Genomic DNA, 3,436 nt, shown 5'->3' with positions numbered 1-3,436 from the left:
GAAAAACACCGCCTGACACGGAGATTGCGCGCATGTATTTACACTACATTCAAGTTTTACGAGATAGGAAATCCAAGATTACAGAATATGACATAACCAATATAAACATCTACTATGATCCTCTATTCCTATTTCTAACCATTAGCATATTAAATTATTGAATCCATGCATTCATCTAGTAGCTTAATCTTTTAAATTGTTGAGAGTCATCTCGCAAAACTTTACATGTTATTAGACTATAAATCCCTGAGTTCAAATCTTTTGGAACCCTATTCTATAACAGTTGCAGTGGTCTCACAAATTTCTACACTAATTGGGTGAAATCAAGTATTATATACTTCTGTTTCAACTTTTATTTGGGGAAGAAATGGCGTCGGGAGTATAAAGCACCTAAACAATGACATATTTTATCTTGCATTTTCTAAGCTAGCGTGCTCTTTGGGGTGCAAGAATTCCAAGTCAAGAGACATCTTTTCCATGCCTTCTAACATTAACGCGGTAACAGGATCTGTTGATTATAGCCAACTCACTGCATTAGACAAAAGCATGAAAATGACATCGGAGAAGAACTTGGCTATATAACTAGCATCTCCATCATCAGGCCTCATGTACACCCGAGTTGGCAGAGTGATAAGGTAAGTGGGCACGTGATCGGTCTCAACCTCAGTTGCAATTGTCTCTCCAGTAAAATCAATTCCAACACCAGTATTTTTCGTCTTCTTCACCTAAGAAGCCTTAACCTTGCCTTCAATTACTTCAATTGTCATATTCCTCCAGCAATTGGAAATCTTGGTTCCTTAAGGGACTTGAACTTCTCCGACTCCAACTTCATGGGCCACATCCCACATTCGCTTGGTAACTTGACCGAATTTGTCCATCTAGACCTCTCAAATAATAGGCCGATAGTCACAATACTCAAAGACCTGACCATATTTTTTCACTTAGACTCGAGAAATTATTCATTAGTTGGTAAACTTCCACCTCAAGTTGGGAACAGCTCGAAACTGAATATGAGTCTATATGTCAACCAATTTGGAGGTGAAATCCTATCTTCTTTTGGACATCTCGGTCGCCCGAATAGTTTAGATCTAGGCTTTAATTCTTTAACTTAAGGTTCATGCAACTTAAATGGTCTCCCTGAGTTTCTACAAGATCAAGATGACTTGTTTTTCCTAGATCTGTCCTATAATAACATTTCCGGTCAAGTTCCTAAATGGTTTCCGAATGTGAGCCCAGAAAACCTACGTCATCTGAACCTTTCTGGCAACTTCCTAACAAATTTTGCTGAAGACCCCATTATTTTCAAGTGGAAACAACTCGTTGTAGCAGATCTCAGTTTCAACGAGTTGCAAGGATCGGATCCTATTCCCCCTCCTGAAATGTGGTACTACTTCATCTCAAATAACAGGCTCTCAGGAGGAATATCACCACTCATATGCCATTTAAGCTCTATCCAGATGATCGATTTGTCTAATAATAATCTAACTGGGTTTCTTCCACAATGTTTGAGTAATTTGAGTGGTACTTTGGAAGTAATGAGTTTACAGAGCAACAACTTTGTCGACAAAATTCCTAATTTGAATTGGAATTTCTGTGCGCTTATTATGATTGATCTGAGTTTCAATAAATTGCATGGGCCATTGCCAAGATCGCTCCGCAACTGTGACGATTTGGAATTCCTAAATTTCGGAAACAATCAGATTAGTGATGTTTTCCCGTCATGATTGGCTCACTTCTCAGCTTGAAGGTACTTATATTGCGGTATAATAGATTTCACAGACTTGTTGGGGAACTGGCTAATAGATTTCACGAACTTATAGGGGAACCGGCTGATAGGGTTGAGTTCCCTACATTGCAAATCATCGACCTGTACCAAAATAATTTTTCCGGTAGCTTGCCATCCGGATACTTCAAGCATTGGACTGCCATGAAAGCTTCCGAGACAAATTCGTTAAGCTACATTGGGGATGCTATTAAGCGGGCTTGGATTTTCTCTTCAGACGCAACCTTTGATTACTCCATGAGAGTAATTGCCAAAGGCATCCAAATGAATTACTCAAAGATGCAAGGGTACCTCACATTGATTGATCTCTCGAGCAACAACTTCAGCGGAGCGATCCCTGAGAGCATTGGGAGCCTAAAGCAAATAGAATTGCTCAACCTTTCCAACAACATTCTCTCCAGACCTCTGCCTCCATTCTTGGCAAAGCTAACCAATTTGGAAGCATTGGACCTTTCTCAAAACCATCCCTCAGGAGAGATCCCTCAGGAGTTGACGCAACTCACTTTGCTTGCGGTCTTCAATGTATCTTATAACCGTTTGACCGGGCCGATACCGCAGTCACAACAGTTTGCTACATTCGAAAACAACTCCTACAAGGGAAACTTGGGGTTACGTGGCACTCCTCTATCTAGAAAATGCGGAGGTATCAAAATGCCGCCATCGTCTCCTCCATCCAAAGAAGATCAAGATTCGGGAAGCGCAATGGGATTAGACTGGAAGATCGTGTGCATGGGGTATGCAAGTGGGTTAGTGATTGGAGTGGTCCTCGGGAACAGCTTGATCACAAGAAGAAGGGCTCAGAGCCTTGTGAAGAATTTTCGTAAAAGAAAACAAAGGCGAAGAAGGTAGAAGAGATGGTCCGAAACCAATGAATACTCAACCGAAATCTTTCGTCTTCTGTTTTTGTGTACCTGGAACTTTCTCTTAACTTGGTCCATATGCATTTTAAATAAAGCATTCTGTAATCATACATGCGTGGGATATAAATGAGAAACGTCTATGAATAATAAAAAAATCGGAGAAAATGAAACTATTGGGCCACGTTATCCCAAAACTCCGTTTCTTCCGCTCCCTTTCATAAAACCATAATTTTTACGCCAATATGTTAAAAAACTTAATTTTTCTATTTATCTAACATCGATATCCCTATAAAAAATTCTTAAAAGTGATTCATGTAAAACATAAAAGGGTCATTACTAATTGATTATATGTGTTGAATAATAAGCAATCATTTAATTATATATATTGGGTCGTAAAAAATTAGACAATTGAAATTTTTTGTTATAAAAGATAACGAAACATCCCACCCATGGGTAACTCAGTTGGTTCGGGCGTACTTGGGATTGTGTGATTAGGCGCACTGATCTCAGGTTCGATTCCCCAGCTGAGCACTTGTGATTTAAGTGGGGGGCCATGGCGGTGGGTTGCTGTGCTAGTCTCCCCCAAGGAATAGTCGAGGTGCGCGCAAGCTGGCCCGGACACCTCGGTTACCAAAAAAAAAAAAGAAAAGATAATGAAACATACATTCCTATTTCTTATATGTATTGGTCAAAGAGCTTGCAATATAAATATACGATAACACAAAGTCCGACAATACCACTGTCAAACAACCGAATGTACAGTCATAATTAGAGTTTACAACCAAATCACAAT

The 3,436-nt window shown here is 39.7% G+C and overlaps 1 protein-coding gene across 1 annotated transcript; it reads left to right on the top strand.

Moving 5' to 3' along the window:
* The first annotated feature begins 1,720 nt into the window (after positions 1 to 1,720).
* LOC115680635 (putative receptor like protein 25) lies at positions 1,721 to 2,632 on the top strand. Its single transcript, XM_030604452.1, has one exon. The coding sequence runs from the start codon at positions 1,721 to 1,723 to the stop codon at positions 2,630 to 2,632; it is 912 nt and encodes a 303-aa protein (XP_030460312.1).
* The last annotated feature ends 804 nt before the right edge of the window (positions 2,633 to 3,436 follow it).

The sequence above is a fragment of the Syzygium oleosum genome, unplaced genomic scaffold (assembly GCF_021117445.2).
Source record: "Syzygium oleosum isolate NSW1041296 unplaced genomic scaffold, Sole_v2.1 Sole_v2.28, whole genome shotgun sequence".
In the NCBI taxonomy this organism is placed as follows: Eukaryota; Viridiplantae; Streptophyta; class Magnoliopsida; order Myrtales; family Myrtaceae; genus Syzygium; species Syzygium oleosum.
The sequence above is the reverse complement of the archived record's forward strand: the minus strand, read 5'-3'. Positions and strand labels throughout refer to the sequence as shown.